Source organism: Chiloscyllium plagiosum, unplaced genomic scaffold (assembly GCF_037043375.1).
Source record: "Chiloscyllium plagiosum isolate Xiang-an unplaced genomic scaffold, Cpla_swu_hap1 HiC_scaffold_16, whole genome shotgun sequence".
NCBI classification, from domain to species: Eukaryota; Metazoa; Chordata; class Chondrichthyes; order Orectolobiformes; family Hemiscylliidae; genus Chiloscyllium; species Chiloscyllium plagiosum.
The window spans coordinates 75,089,933-75,102,440 of NW_028270154.1; the positions used below are offsets into that span (position 1 = coordinate 75,089,933).

Here is a 12,508-nt window from a genome sequence, read left to right on the forward strand (position 1 = left end):
TGCTCAAAAACTGCAACACCTTCAATGCATGATCTGAGCTGACATCTGTTGTTAAAACTACCTTGAGAATGTTACTTTAAAAGTTCTGAGAATTACACCGAGGCTAACATGGTCATCCTAAAAGGTGAAAGACTGAAACTAAATTTGTTTAATATTACATTCCGTTACACTGCAATCCTGTTGCTGTAAAGTCTATGTTTTATAATTCTGCTCCACGACCACCTGATGAAGAAGCAGCGCTTCGAAAGCTTGTGATTCCAAATCCAGCTGTCGGACTATAGCCGCGTGTGGGACCGTTCACTGATGAGCAGGATTGGAGAGGGGGCTCCCTGTGGGGAGCGAGCGGGGCCGGGCGTGGACGAGTGAGTGATGGGGGCGTGGTTAGTGGGCGGGGCTAGGAATGTGGGGCGTGGTTAGTGTTGCGGGACCTTATTGTGAATGTGGGCGCGGTTGGTGAAGTGGCGTGTGTGGTGATGAGGGCGTGGTTAGTGGAGTGGGGCGTGGTTAGTGGAGTGGGCGTGGATAGTGGAGTGGGGCGTGGTTAGTGGAGTGGGCACCGTTGGTGCTATGGGCGTGGTTAGTGGAGTGGGCGTGGTTAGTGGAGTGGGCACCGTTGGTGCTATGGGCGTGGTTAGTGGAGTGGGCGTGGTTAGTGGAGTGGGCACCGTTGGTGCTATGGGCGTGGTTAGTGGAGTGGGCACGGTTAGTGCCATGGGCGTGGTTTAGTGTTTGGGAGCGCGGTTACTTGTGTGGGCGAGGCTAGCGATAGGGCGTGGTTGGACGTGCGTTGTGCAGCGTGGGGCGGGGCATGATAATCCGTCAGTAGGCGGGGCGATTGAACAGGGGTATTGGTATCATCGCGTGGAACGTGTGATGTCAGATGCGGATCACGTTACAAATCAATGGGCGCGGCGTGATTGCGTCAGACGTTTTTCGTCAGGCTGTGGGTTGGGACTGGGACTGGGCCTGTTCCGAGGTGGGGGGGGCGGGGGATTGAAGCTTGATCTCTCTGTTCTCCTTGTGTGTGGCTCACGATGGAGGCGGACGCGGTGATCGAGGACAAAAGTATTGAGCTGATGGTGAGTGAGTCCCGGAGCTCGGGGCCGAGACCCGCGGAGCTCGGGGCCGGGTTGGGCTTGGGAAGGCGGTGGGCTGTGCTGCCGGCCTCAGGCGCGGCCGGGGGCCCCGGCACAGGCCGCACATCCTGCCGGAGAGCCAAGTGCGTTCCCATCAGAAACGCTTCTGGCTGCAGTTCTTCCCTTCGGCTCTGAGCACCAAGTGCGGGAGGGAACACGTCCCAGAATCCAGTCGGTGCGGGCGAGGAGGATAAACATACCGGAGAAGGAGAAGTGTGGGGGAGCTGGAGGTAAAGGCGGATTGGAGATGGGCAGGAGCATGTCAAGGGGGGGTGGGGGGTGGGGTCGGGTTTAGAGAACAGGATGAGGCTTAGAGAAACAGGCAGGAGATGAAGGGTAAAAGAAGGGACTGGGGTTAAGTGAGCGTTCGGGAGTAGGGTTCTCTGGAAGTTGAGGCGAGGATCTGTGATTTGAGATAGGGCAGTGGCTCTGGGCATCAAGAATGTGGGCGGATGCAAGGAGTGCAGGAATGTTCAGTGGGGCTTCGAGTACAGAAAGAGGGCAAGATACTTTGTTCGAAGCTTCACTGCCACGGTGGAAGTGAGCACCATGAGACCGCAGGGCAGAGTGGCGTGGGTGGTACAGGAATGGCTGTATGTTTCAGTGTTCCCGATTGGGCTGTGGTTAGGATGTTTTGTGCGTTCAGCTTCAATGGAAGTTTTGTGTAACCTCAACTTCACATAATGTGGGTTTGCAAACTAGCTGAGAGAATCAGAATGGGTACATTTTGCAATGGGGCAGTTTTGGGGTGATTTGCTGGAGTTTGTTGGGGCAAGCAGTTTACCTTTGAGTAAGTGTCTCATCTTCCATTCTCAGTGCTGATTTTCTCATATTGAACAAGACTCACCAGTTACTTTAAGGTTGTGTTGTGTTGGGAGTATTTCTCAGTAATGGGCAGAGAAACAATAATAGTTCTGTTTAACCTGCCTTATACTTTGGTATGGCTGGATAATCGAAAGCTCAACATTTCTCTCGGAGAGGGAAAGACTCAATTCCTTGGACATCAATGGGGTGGTGTGTTGCACTTGCCACCCATGATTTGATTTTTGCGCCAGTTAGGAAGTGATCCAGTCCTCCTTGAAGACATGCAGAGGGTCAACAAGACATTTCATTGACTGGCATTGTATTTCTGAAGTAACTGCTCGACTTCAAAATAGAAGTGCTTCTAACCTTTTTTATTTTGCCTCTTGTATAATTTTGGACTCTGTACTTTTGTTTGAAGTGACAACCAGTGCTGACTTTGCCTGGTTTAGTGAGGATCTGAGCTCTTTTAATGCTGGTTATGGGTGGGCTTGTGCAAGAGAAGTGAGAAGCTATTCATATGCAGACACTGACAGGATTACATTGAAAAGGGACTCACTTGTCCTGTGTCTTCCTGTGGATAAGTAGGTTTGATATTAAGCTATACAAAATGGATTGCAGTGTAGGTGCTTGTTGGAGCAGGCTAAGATAAAAGGTAGGGAGGAGGGACTTGGGGGAGAGGCGTTGGGAATGCGATACATGGTAGGAGGTTAAGGTGAGGGTGATAGGCCGGAGAGGGGTTGGGGGAGGAGAGGTCGGGAAGAAGATTGCAGGTCAAGAAGGCGGTGCTGAGTCCGAGGGTTGGGACTGGGTTGGGGGGGAGGGGAAATGAGGAAGCTGGAGAAATCTCCATTCATCACTTGTGGTTGGAGGGTTCCTAAGCGGAAGATGAGGCGCGCTTCCTCCAGACGTCATGTTGCCATGATCTGGCAATGGAGGAGGCCAAGGACCTGCATGTCCTTGGCGGAGTGGGAGGGGGAGTTAGTGTTCAGCCACAGGGCGGTTGGGTTGGTTGGTGCGGGTGTCCCAGAGGTGTTCCCTGAAATGTTCCGCAAGTAGGCTGCCTGTCTACCTAATGTAGAGGAGGCCACAGCGGATGCAGTAAATGATGTGTGTGGAGGTGCAGGTGAATTTCTGACGGATATGGAAGGATCCCTTGGGGCCTTGGATGGAAGTGAGGGGGGAGGTGAAGGCGCAGGTTTTGCATTTCTTGCGGTTGCAGGGGAATGTGCCGGGAGTGGAGGTTGGGTTGGTGGGAGGTGTGGATCTGACGAGGGAGTCGCGGAGGGAGTGGTCTTTCCGGAACGCTGATAGGGGAGGGGAGGGAAATAGATCCTTGGTGGTGGGGTCTGTTTGGAAGTGGCAGAAATGACGACAGATGATACGATGTATATGGAGGTTGGTGGAGTGGTAGGTGAGGACCAGTGGGGTTCTGTCCTGGTGGCGATTGGAGGGGTGGGGTTCAAGGGCGGAGGAGATGTGGTGGAGAGCATTGTCAACCACGTCTGAGAGGAAATTGCGGTCTTCAAAGAAGAAGGCCATCTGGGTTGTTCGGTATTGGAATTGGTCCTCCTGGGAGCAGATGCGGCGGAGGCGAAGGAATTGGGAATATGGGATGCCGTTTTTACAGGGGGCAGGGTGGAAGGAGGTGTAATCTTGTGGGAGTTGGTCAGTTTATAGTAAATGTCCGTGTTGAGTCGGTCGCCCGAGATAGAAATGGAGAGGTCTAGGAAGGGGAGGGAGGAGTCTGAGACGGTCCAGGTAAATTTGAGGTCGGGGTAGAAGGTGTTGGTAAAGTGGATGAACTGTTCAACAACCTCTTGGGAGCACAAGGTAGCGCCGATACAGTCGTCGATGTAGCGGAGGAAAAAGTGGGGGGTGGTGCCAGTGTAGCTGAGGAAGATGGACTGTTCCACATATCCGATGAAGAGGCAAGCATAGCTAGGGCCCATGTAGGTGCCCATGGCTACTCCTTTGGTTTGGAGGAAATGGGAGGATTGGAAAGAGGAAGTTGTTCAGAGTGAGGACCAGTTCAGTCAGTCGAAGGAGGGTGTCAGTGGAAGGGTACTGGTTGGGTCGGTGGGAAAGGAAGAAGCGGAGGGCTTTGAGGCCTTCGTGATGGGGGATGGAGGTGTACAGGGACTGGATGTCCATGGTGAAGATAAGGCGTTGGGGCCCTGGGAAGCGAAAATCCTGGAGGAGGTGGAGGGCATGGGTGGTGTCCCGAACGTAGGTGGGGAGTTCTTGGACTAAGGGGGACAGGACCGTGTCGAGGTTTGCAGAGATGGGTTCGGTGGGGCAGGAGCAGGCTGAGACAATGGGTCGACTGGGGCAGTCAGGTTTGTGGGTTTTGGGCAGGAGGTAGAGACGGGCGGTGCAGGGTTGTGGGACTATGAGGTTGAAGGCACTTTAACTCCCCCTCCCACTCCGCCAAGGACATGCAGGTCCTTGGCTTCCTCCATCGCCAGATCATGGCAACACGGCGCCTCATCTTCCGCCTAGGAACCCTCCAACCACAAGGGATGAATGCCGATTTCTCCAGCTTCCCCATTCCCCCCCCCCCCCCCCCCACACACACATTATGTCAGTCCCAACCCTCGGACTCGGCACCTGCAATCTTCTTCCCGACCTCTCCGCCCCCACCCCCTCTCCGGCCTATCACCCTCACCTTAACCTCCTACCACCTATCGCATTCCCAACGCCTCTCCCCTAAGTCCCTCCTCCCTACCTTTTATCTTAGCCTGCTTGGCAGACCTTTCTCATTCCTGAAGAAGGGCTTATGCCTGAAAAGTTGATTCTCCTGCTGCTTGGATGCTGCCTGACCTGCTGTGCTTTTCCAGCAACACATTTTTCAGCTCTGATCTCCAGCATCTGGTGTTCTCACTTTCTCCTAGGTGCTTGTTGGAGTTAGACTGATATGTTGGACAGTATAATTACTCTTTTGTCTCTGTACAAGAAGTTGGTAGGAATTGAAAAGGGTTTCTACCCACTGGTTTCTGATGGGTAGCTGTTGATACCTGGAGTTGAATTTAACAACTAAGTATTTTGAGTTGTGTGTCTGTGGAATTATCCCGGTGTGTGAGGGCATCAGTAAGTTCAACTGTGAGCGTCTAAGGTATGGTGAGCAGTCTGATCGTTGGTTGTGATTGGCAGGTGTCAGCAATTTTTAGTAAAGAAAAATGCAGCTCATGGCACTGAGAAGGTACCACTACAGAAGGAGACAAATAATAAAAGGAACAGTTAGAAACTTGAGCAAATTGCTGGTTTAAACCATACAAGAGGAGACAAGACACACGTGGCTGGATTTTGCATGTGAGAAGTGTCAGTGCTATGAGAGTCTCTTCGATACCTTTTCTCATTTACTTGCTGCCCTGTAGCAATGACAACAGAAAACCCAGCATTGGTTTTCATATGTATGCTGACAACAGCCAGCTGTACCTGTCCTTGTGCTTCCATCTGCACAGTTGCTTCATAAGCAGTTTGTAAATCAATATGGGCTTTCTGCCACGAGTCAGAAGGCAATGTATGGAAATCTCACTCCAGAGATTTGAACATATCCATTTTGACACTGCAGTGCATAACTGTTAAAGGTGTCATCCTAGATGACACTATTAAAACCATGGTCTCACCCATCTTTTCAGATGGATGCAAAAGCTCCCTTGGCATGATTCGAACAGGGAAGGTTTTCAAGTGTTCAGACCATATTGCCACTTGTGGGATTTTGTGTGCAATTGCTTGGTGTTCTACATGATCAAAGTCACTATACTTGAACAGGATATTAATGTTTTAGAAGTATCTGATGTAGTGGTCCCTATGTAAATGTTTGTTAGAATGATAGAATCCCTACAGTGCAGAAAGAAGCCATTTGACGTCCAAACAGCATCACACTCAGCTCCCCTGTCCCCATCTCCATAAAGTCACATTTTTACCATGGTTAACCTACACATCTTTGGATTGTGGTGAGTAAATTATTGACAGTTCTGTCTGTGAGGAATTGGATTGTAGCAGAATGAAGTCCAGTGATTTGTGCAGATATTCTTTAGGCTGCTTTTGCTATACAATAAACTTTGTTATAATCAGCACTCTTGATAAACTGGCAAAAAGTATATGCCTCAAATACTGCACTCTACCATAATGTGTGAGTAGTTATGCTGTAAATAAAGTATAACAATTATGTGTGTACGGCATTGCACTTCTGTTACTTACTGTGTTTTTGCATTCATTTTAGCAGGTATGTTTGATGTTTTTACATAGCCACATCCCTCAAAAAAATCTGTCTAGACGCTTTGCTTGGTCAGGTTTACTGTGGTGAGGCATACCTCTTGAGTATCCAGAATATTTGGTCAATTGGCACACTCCTGGTTCCATAGGTGCCAGTTAATAAAAGGTTTGTTGTACTTGTGGATCTGGTTTGTAGCCCTGCTCCCTGGTCTTTTGCACTAGTTGAATGTGGTGTTTATCGCCATGGTTTTATGGATATGAAAAGTGCACATCTCCCATTGTGCTGCTGGGAAAGGAAAGGCTTAAGGCCGTCACGATGGTCCAGTGGTTAGCACTGCTGCCTCAGCGCCAGGGACCTGGGTTCGATTCCAACCTCAGGTGACTGTCTGTGTGGACTTTGCACATTCTTCACATGTGCGCGTGTATTTCCTCCAGGTGCTCTGGTTTCCTCCCACAGTCCAAAGATGTGCAGGTTAGGTGAATTGCTAAATTGCCCATAGTGTTCAGGGATATGTAGGTTAGGTGTATTAGTCAGGGGTAAATATAGGATAATAGGGTAGGGCAATGGATCTAGGTGGGTTACTCTTCGGAGGTTCGGTATGGACTTGTTGGGCCGAAGGGCCTGTTTCCATACTGTAGGGATTCTGTGATTCTAAAGTTCCAGTTTTGGTTGGAAATTCCTAGGAGCCTGTCCTGTGTGTTTCCGTGCAAATGCAGAGTCATTTGGTCTATCATGGGATGGGATTTTATAAACCAAACGTCAAATTGTGAATGCTTGGTACCAAAATTGATTTACGTATCCAGAGGACAGGTGAAGATCTTAATACTTAGTGATGCAGTTGGAGGTAAGGCTCAGGTATGGAGGGATTGTGGAATTAGCTTGGTGACATGTTGGAAAATGAAGTAAAGAATGATGAGAGCTTGGCCTGCTTCTCAAGTTCTACATTTACCACACTTGATTGGTAGATCTCCATGTAACTTACCACGAGTGAACCAGCATCTTCAAAGACTGGCATCAAAGAACCTCTTCATGTGATGAGCATGTGGCTAGGCTTGATTTATCTGTTCAAAGTTAAAAATTTCTCAACGCCAGGTTATAGTCCAACAGGTTTAATTGGAAGCACTAGCTTTCGGAACGCTGCTCCTTCATCAGGTGGTTGTGCTGACCTGATGAAGGAGCGGCGCTCCGAAAGTTAGTGCTTCCAATTAAACCTGTTGGACTATAACCTGGTGTTGTGATTATTAACTTTGTACGCCACAGTCCAACACTGGCATCTCCAAATCATTTATCTGTTCAGTCTTGATGCACTGTAGTCTAAAAGCTTAAAAATCACAACACCAGGTTACAGTCCAACAGGTTTATTTGGAAGCACTAGTCTCGAAAGTTAGTGATTCCAGATAAACTTGTTGGGCTATGATCTGGTGTTGTGATTTTTAACTTTGTCCACACCAGTCCAACACAGGCACCTCCAAATATAGTCTAAAAGGGTAAGTCACCATAGTCTTATTAGACCTTAGGGGCTGTGCTCTCATTAGGAAGAGCTGATTGGTGATTTAACCTATGGGTTACTACACGTTGGACGGAAGGAGAAGTTGAGAAGGGGAGCCCATCATGGTAATTTGAACTGGTGCAGGAATTGAACTCTCACTATTGGTGTCATTCTAAATCACAAATCAGCCATCCTGCCAACTGTGCTAAACTGGCCTTTCTATTACAGTTTAGAATGCAAAAATGAAACATTGGTTTTAACACTGAGTATTTCATTGGCTGTGAAGCACTTTCAGATAGCCAGTCATGAAAAAAAATCATACAATTCTTTATGTGGGGAAGTTCAACTCATGATCTCTGTCAAAAGAGAAGTTAATCTTCTTTCTGTTTAGATTTATGTCAGAAGCAATTACTATAACTTGTCACAACTTTGAACAAGGAATTGGGAAATTAATTAATCAGTGTATGAAGAACGGTAATGGCAAGGGGCTTAAGGAGATGTTATTTTGGAGAGTTGATATAGATGAAGTCGATTGAACGACCACCTGCCAAAAGCAGTGTTTGCCTGCTCTCTGTTTAAAACCAAGCACAGCACACAGACGAGAAATCTATTCGATTTTTAACTGATTATTCAACTGTATTAATTCTACTGGTACAGTCTTTTACATTTTGCAATGAACGTTTTGAACTTTCAATCTCCATGTATGGTATTAAGGTGTACAGTTGAGCTGAAGAGACCTGGAATTTTCCAGGTTTGATTCAAATGTGTTGAGCTTTCTAGAAGTATAGGTGTATATGTCGTCATTCTTGTCCACAGAACTACAACGTTTACAGCATAGAAAGATGGCTGTTCGGCCTGTTGTGTTTATATGTGATCTTTTCAAGGTTAATCCATTGCTAATCCTATGCTGTTCCGCTATGGTTCTCAACATTCATTCACTTCAAATATTTTTGGTGTCCCACTCAAAAGTTAAAAATCACACACCAGGTTATAGTCCAACAGGTTTATTTGGAAGAGCCGTTCTGAAAGCTAGTGCTTCTAAATAAACCTGTTGGACTATAACCTGATGTTGTGTGATTTTTAACTTTGTCCAGCACTGGCACCTCCCAGTCATGACTCCTTAAAAGTGGAAGCGCTATCCATTTAAAGTACTCCATTTTGACAAACCATTCTACATTCTAACCTCCTTGTGTAAAAGTTTCTCCTTACTCCTCTCTTCTATCCCCAGTGACCATTTAAAATTAATGACTCTTTGATGTTAACTCCCCAGCCGGAGGAAATAGTCTTTTCCTATTTACTTTCCTAAAGCACGTTCCAATAAATGAAGTATTTTAGCCTTCTCCGCCAGAGGACTTGGTCTCATTATCTCAAATGGCATCTCATGAGCATTGTTTCCTATCCCTGTTATCATCCTTGAGTCTATGCTTTCACATCCTTTCTACCATAAGCTAATTAGAACTTTCCCCACAAAGTGCTGGCTAACGAGTACAATAAATGATTACTCCATTATGCTTAAACTTGGTATCGCAGCACACAATGGATTTGTTCATTTATGTACCTAGAGAACATATTTGAACTAAACCTTTTGTTTTTTAGAATCCGATCATTTGAAGTTTACTCCCATTCCTTGTTCTTCCACCCACGTTTGTCTAGGGTTTATAGTGCATATGGGTAAGTGTGTGTTTCTGTATTATCTTTTTAAAATGTATATTCAAGAGATGATGCTAGTCTGTCAAGCAACTCATGTCAAGGTGGATCCATCATTGAATCATGCTACTTCAGGTTTTTGACAGTTTTTTTTAATGCTCTATAGTCTAGGAACATCAATGCTGATAGTCTGCCATTTATTTGATAAAGAGCCTTTCCTACTCTGAGTGGTTCAGTTACTTTTTTAGCCAGGTCTCATTATCCTGGAACAATCCTATTCGATGCCTTCAGGGCGTGAGAAGAGGAAGGTTTTGTTTAAAAACCTGAAGGGAGTTAAGTTTCATAGTGGTTTAACTAGTGTCCCTGATACTCGGCTCCTCCTTGGGTGGTGTATATCTGTACCAATATTCAGCTGCACACCTTCATTATGGAGTCACGTCACACACTTGTGATTCACCTTGGAAATATTGTTGGTGTTTTACAAATGTCTTTCACTTGTACAGAGTGTTTTTTTGTGTAATATCAGTTTACTACATCTGCAGTCGTTTCCTTGTAAGGCAAGACTTGCATGACAGGATAGAAATTCCTACTCCCTGTCACCATCCTGTCTAAGCACTTTGAATTCATTTTGCAAGAAAAGGAGCAGTGGGAGAATGCAAACTGTTTCTCAGCAGTTATGTCGAGAGGAAAGGCACGTATGGAATTAGGGGTAAAGATGACACTGCAGTCAGGATAGTTCTTGCATTTTCTGTCGTGCTTTCATATGTCTCAGTACCTCAAAGTGCTTTGTGTAATGAAGCCTTGAAGTGCAGTGTTGCAACCACTCTGTTACAAATAATGGCTGTCAAATATCAGTGAGATGATATCTCTTTGGGATAGTGGTTAAGAGAGGAATGTTGGCCATGGCACTGCTAAGAACTCATTACCCTGAGGAGAGACTGAGAATTTAAGGGTTGCAGGCCACTATCATCTTCTATTTAGCAAATGACACAGAGATTGGTCAATTTAATTGACTTCAGAGTTATCCAAGGATTTTCTAGGACAGATTCTGAAAAATAAAGCTAGGCTGTTCCAACAAAATGATGGCCTTGAGTGTCTTATTACGTGAATGACAATGCAGAGCTTTGGTACTCAGCCAAGATTAAATACTCGTTTTGGAGTTTGAATTACTGGTATTGGATTCAGAATGCAATTGCTGTCAAGTTGTTAGATATGGAGGGAGACCTGAAGTTTTGTTGATCCATTAGTTGATTTGATCCTGAGTCAGTCCACTTAAATGAGAGGATTGGGTGATGCTTTGTATTTCGTTAGCTGATCTCGGACAGAGCAATGTGTTGAGAACTACAATCCACCTGTCTGCCCTAGAATGTGCAGAAGCATAATCTACTTGAATTAACTTGAATTATTTTCTTCTGATTGGTATGCTGTCATCCCCAGCACATCTCAGCAATGATTGGTTCATGTTTGAATATTCTGTGCAGTTGAGTAATCTTCCATTACTCTTATACCCATGCTTACATGAATGTAACTAAAGCCCAGTCTTGAGGAGAAAACTGAAATCTAAAATACAAAGATACAGAGGCTTCAGAAATGACAGTTTCTAAAAAGAAATGTAGTAGGGGATGCCTTCTTTGTAGGAAATACAGACCATCACTATATTACCAGTTTGCTTTCTGATACTGCTCATCTCAATGCTGGCTTGCACCTCTTCCAAATTTCAGAGGACCTTGGGTTCATTGTAAGACATTAGCAAATTCTATACCAAGTCATAGAGATGTACAGCATGCAAACAGACCCTTTGGTTCAACCTATCCATGCTGACCAGATATCCCAACCCAATCTAGGCCCACCTGCCAGCACACGGCCCATATCCCTCCAAACCCTTCCTATTCATATACCTATCCAAATACCTCTTAAATGTTGCAATTGTACCAGCCTCCACCACATCCTCTGGCAGCTCATTCCATACAAGTACCACCCTCTGCGTGAAAATGTTGCCCCTTGGGTCTCTTTTATATCTTTCCCCTCTCACCCTAAACCTATGCCCTCTAGTTCTGGACTCCCCGATCCCAGGGAAAAGACGTTGTCTATTTATCCTATCCATGCCCCTCATAATTTTGTAAACCTCTATAAGGTCTGGAGAGAATGAATTGCATGTAATATAATTTTGATATCCTTACAGCTTCTATACTGTGTGGAATAATATAGCCTAGTATTTCTCGCTACAAGCAGTAAGCAACAGAGATCAGATACTGTAGTATATTTACATTTTGACTCCTGGCATGTATTTGGATGGGTAAGGACTGATTAAGGATAGTCAACATGGCTTTGTGCATGAGAAATTGCATATCACAAGCTCAGTTGAGTTTTTTTGAAGAAGTATCTAAGATTGATGAGGGCAGAGCAGTGGACATGATCTATATGGACTTCAGTAATGCATTCGACAAGGTTTCTCATGGTAGACTGGTTAGCAAGTTTAGACCACATGGAATACTGGAAGAGCTAGCCATTTAGATACAGAACTGGTTGAAGGTAGAAAATGGAGAGTAATGTTGGCGAGTTGCTTTTCAGACTGGAGGCCTGTGACTCGTGTGCCACTAGGATCGATGTTTGGTCTACTGCTTATCATCATTTATATAAATGATTTGGATGTGAGCATAGGAGGTATGGTTAGTAAGTTTGCAGATGCCACCAAAATTGGAGGTGTAAATAGACAAGGTCTTTTCTCTAGGGTGGGGGAGTCCAAAACTAGAGAGCATAGGTTTAAGATGAGAGGGGAAAGATATAAAAGGGGCCTAAAGGTACACCTTTTTCACCCAAAGGATGATGCGTGTATGGAATGAGCTGCCAGAGGAAGTTGTGGAGGTTGGTAAAATTACAACATTTAAAAGGCATCTGGATGGTGTATGAATAAGAGAGGTTTAGAGAGATAAGGGCCAAGTGCTGGCAAATGGGATTAGATTAATTTAGGATAACTGGTTGGCTTGGGTGAGTTGGACTGAAGGGTCATTTTCTGTGCTGTACATCTGACTCTCTGTCAATCATTGAAATAGTGCATTTTAGGAAAGCAAATCTTAGCAGGACTTATACACTTAATGGTAAGGTCCTAGGGAGTGTTGCTGAAGAAAGAGACCTCGGAGTGCAGGTTCATAGCTCCTTGAAAGTGGACTCGTAGGTAGATAGGATAGTGAAGGTGGCGTTTGGTATGCTTTC

At 45.7% G+C, this 12,508-nt stretch overlaps 1 protein-coding gene across 3 annotated transcripts in view; it reads left to right on the forward strand.

Moving 5' to 3' along the window:
* The first annotated feature begins 979 nt into the window (after positions 1–979).
* The window catches only part of LOC122556778 (F-box/WD repeat-containing protein 11), a 177,509-nt gene continuing 165,980 nt past the window's right edge, over positions 980–12,508 (forward strand). Inside the window, exon 1 of one of the 3 annotated variants that reach the window (XM_043703932.2) lies at positions 980–1,079. In XM_043703932.2, coding sequence (XP_043559867.1) covers positions 1,035–1,079 — 45 coding nt within the window. In that variant the 5' untranslated portion in view covers positions 980–1,034. Of the gene's footprint in view, positions 1,080–9,262; positions 9,320–12,508 lie in introns of those variants that run through there. The other 2 variants (XM_043703930.2, XM_087995466.1) reach the window with 2 other exon arrangements.